Raw genomic sequence first — 3,284 nt, forward strand, 5'->3', positions numbered from 1 at the left:
CTGAAGTGTTTCACTGTCACAGCGTTTTGCTGACGTACATCGGTAACTTTAACATCACTGATGCTGATATACTTGCTTTACTCATGTAAATAATAATGTGATTTGCTTGAATATATATTTATATTGTTAAGGCTTATGTTTCACACATGTGAGAGCTGATTTTGTTTATTTGTGTGTTTTCAGCTCTTACGGTGGGTTGGAAGGTGTGTTTTGGATACAGTTATACGATAAACGGTGATGGCAACAGAAAATAAAACATTTTAACACCATCAGTACCGCAACCGTGGTCTGGCCTGGGATTCGCTACCTCGCCCCTCCAGCACAACCAATGGGGACCTTTGTGGTCCTTTTATTATGTTGTTACCTGCAGCATTTCAACTAGACGCTGTCCAGGTGCATATCACACAGATGCGACAGGTCTTGCTGCACGCTCCACTGATTCTACCCGTCTAAATATCACGCTGTCATAGCAGGTGCCACCCGGCCGCCTGCCAACACATAATAACACCGCTAATGGTTCTGTTTGTTCGTGTTCTCGACTTATGCCGGCCGATGGCGTATCATACCGACGCAAGAGGTGGCTTTTGGCGTCAAGATCTTACGCTAAAATCATTGCAAAAGTAATAATTCACATGGAGAATACCAGATTTCATTTTAATTTATTTAATATATCATGCACTAGTTGGACATATGCCAGGATTAGTATATTTCCCATGTGATTGTGAAGGCTGAGTGACAAATGCACTAATGAGTGTAAAGAAGGAAGCAGCATAAAGGGCCAAAGTCTGCATAAGGAGGCAGGTTTTCGTGGCAAACACAAGACTTTCCCCCAGGAGACTGCTGCTTAGAAAACTTTTTTAGAAATAAGACTCTTTCAAAAATGCTGAGAAAGTAATCCTTCTTTTTTGTTTTATTATCAGATTGTGTCCTCACAGCCGACTGATCTGCGGCACCTGGATGGTCAGAAGACCCCAAATCGACCAGATTTAACAACCAATACTCATTTATTCCCTCACTTCTCATAATGGATGTTTCTGCTCTTTGTGTTGATATTATTTCTGTTTTATCACTCATATCTCTTCTGCCTGTTTGATATTTAGTGGTTAATGCTTTTATTGTGAAACTTTTATTTTGAATTAACAGCTTGATGGAGCTGGTTAATTTGATTTGTGATGGAAACAAACTGATCAGGTGAGGGGGAAACTTTTCTAATATCTCATTACTTAAACAGTTTTGCAGCTTTGGCATATCACATTCTTCACTTTAAGGAACAAAAACACAGAATTTAAACTCCTTAAGAGAAATTAAGCTCTAAATATTTCTGATCTCATACTCAATTAAAATTTAATTGAAGTTTTTCTATTTAAGAAAGAAGGTGATGAACTTTCTGAAGTTGCAGAGTTTTCTTTGTGCTGTAACTTTGAAGTGAGGGATGTGTTTCTCTTTCTGTGTGTGTTTGTGTTGTTAGAGGAGGATGGATGGATGGGTGGATGAATAGATGGAGGGATGGGTGAGTTCTCCGGAGCGTGTCTCCGCCCGGCGGGGGGGAGGTTGGGGAGTCCTACTGACTCTTCTTTTTCATTCTTTCTCTTTTTTTATGTTTTTGGTTTTAACTCTGAAAGTGGGTTTGGTCTTTTCTGTCTCTCAGGGAGGGAGGAGGGGGGAGGAGGTGCGGGTTCCTGTGTGTCGTTCGCGTGGCCGGCCGCCGGCTCTGATTGGCTGGCCGTGATTACCGGCACGCTTCTCAGTGCGGGGCGAACAAACACCGCAGGCGTCATTATGTTAATGGGCAGCTCGGGCGGCACGGGGCAGACCTGCCGCAGCATTCAGACTCCTCATCCTGCGCTCTGAGGCCAGAGAGGAGGGGGGGTCACAGGGGGGGTACCGGAGCAGGGGGCCGGTCATTGTCCCGTCCACAGTATATAAGCGGACTGAGGCCGGTCGTGTGCCAGGCTCACCGGCTCACACGAGCTGATCCAAAGCGAAAAGACGCAAAGAGACGCAGAGAGACGCGTGCCGCTCGTCCCGCACCAAAACACTCGGTCCTGCTGATCTCAGGAAACTTCACTCCAGGTAAGTTCACTGCGCGTGTCTCCGCTCATTTGCTAGACTCTCAGCATCAAACTGCACGCGCTCCTTGCAGCCACAGGTCCTCACGCGCTCCTCTCTTCTCTCCACAGATAAAAAAAATAAAAAAAAACATCATGGACTCCGTGTACTCTGACATCGAGAGCAACAGCTGCGACTTCTTCCCGCACACCGACGATGAGGACTCCCGCAGCCTGCACTCCGCCTCCCCGGGCTCCTCTCCGCTGTGCGCGCCGCGCTCCCCGGAGCCCGACCAGCAACTGCAGCAGCAGAAGAAGCGGCGCCGCGGGCGCGCCAGAAACGAAGCGGCCGTGCAGGTGGTGAAGAAGAACCGGCGCGTGAAGGCCAACGACCGGGAGCGGAATCGCATGCACAACCTGAACGACGCGCTGGACACGCTGCGCGGCGTCCTGCCCGCCTTCCCGGACGAGACCAAACTCACCAAGATCGAGACTCTGCGCTTTGCGCACAACTACATCTGGGCGCTGTCAGAGACCATCCGCATCGCCGACCTGCAGGCGGGAAAAACCGGCGACGCTCCTCTGCTGCTGAGCTCCGCGCGTCTCGCCGAGGCCCCCAGTCCCGGCAGCGACGCCTGCTCCTGGAGCTCCAGCGGCTCCTCGTCCTCGCCCTCCCCGTCCTACTGCGCCTCCAGCCCGGGCAGCCCCGCCGGGCCAGAGGACTACAGCTACCTGCAGCAGGACGCGCTGTACGGCTTCCGCAGCTTCGTGCCAGGCATCTACTGACCGGCAGGCCCCCGGAGGAGCCTCATAGACCAGAGAAATGTAGAGACACATAACGGAAACAGCGGGACAGCCGGACAGCCCTGTTTCTGTTGGACTAAGAGAATCACAGTTTGCCTTACTGAGCTCATACTCTCTGCTGACGGATGTAAATGAGAATAACTTAATTTGTTGTTTATTTAGTTCTTTTTTTATTTACTATGTTCCTCCAAAAACCTTTGCACTTTGCCCCCCCTCCTGCAGGTTACAGTCAGGTTCATCACATTTTTTTGTATCTCGGAGGTGAAAAGTCAATTTTACAATTTGTAGAGTGATAAAGCAGAAAAGAGAGCGTGGAAATCGAGTTTGAACGCTCTGACAATAGAGTGAATGGAGCTGCCCTCATTCATTATGTATTCTGCCCCCTCCCTCCCCTCACTCACCCCCTCTCTGTTAGATTATTGTTGTCTTTTA

At 49.1% G+C, this 3,284-nt stretch overlaps 1 protein-coding gene across 1 annotated transcript; it reads left to right on the forward strand.

Moving 5' to 3' along the window:
- Positions 1-1,955: 1,955 nt before the first annotated feature.
- neurog1 (neurogenin 1) lies at positions 1,956-2,834 on the forward strand. The gene has a single exon (XM_042492791.1). The coding sequence runs from the start codon at positions 2,205-2,207 to the stop codon at positions 2,832-2,834; it is 630 nt and encodes a 209-aa protein (XP_042348725.1). The 5' UTR covers positions 1,956-2,204.
- Positions 2,835-3,284: the final 450 nt, after the last annotated feature.

This window comes from Plectropomus leopardus, chromosome 9 (genome assembly GCF_008729295.1).
Source record: "Plectropomus leopardus isolate mb chromosome 9, YSFRI_Pleo_2.0, whole genome shotgun sequence".
Classification (NCBI taxonomy): Eukaryota; Metazoa; Chordata; class Actinopteri; order Perciformes; family Serranidae; genus Plectropomus; species Plectropomus leopardus.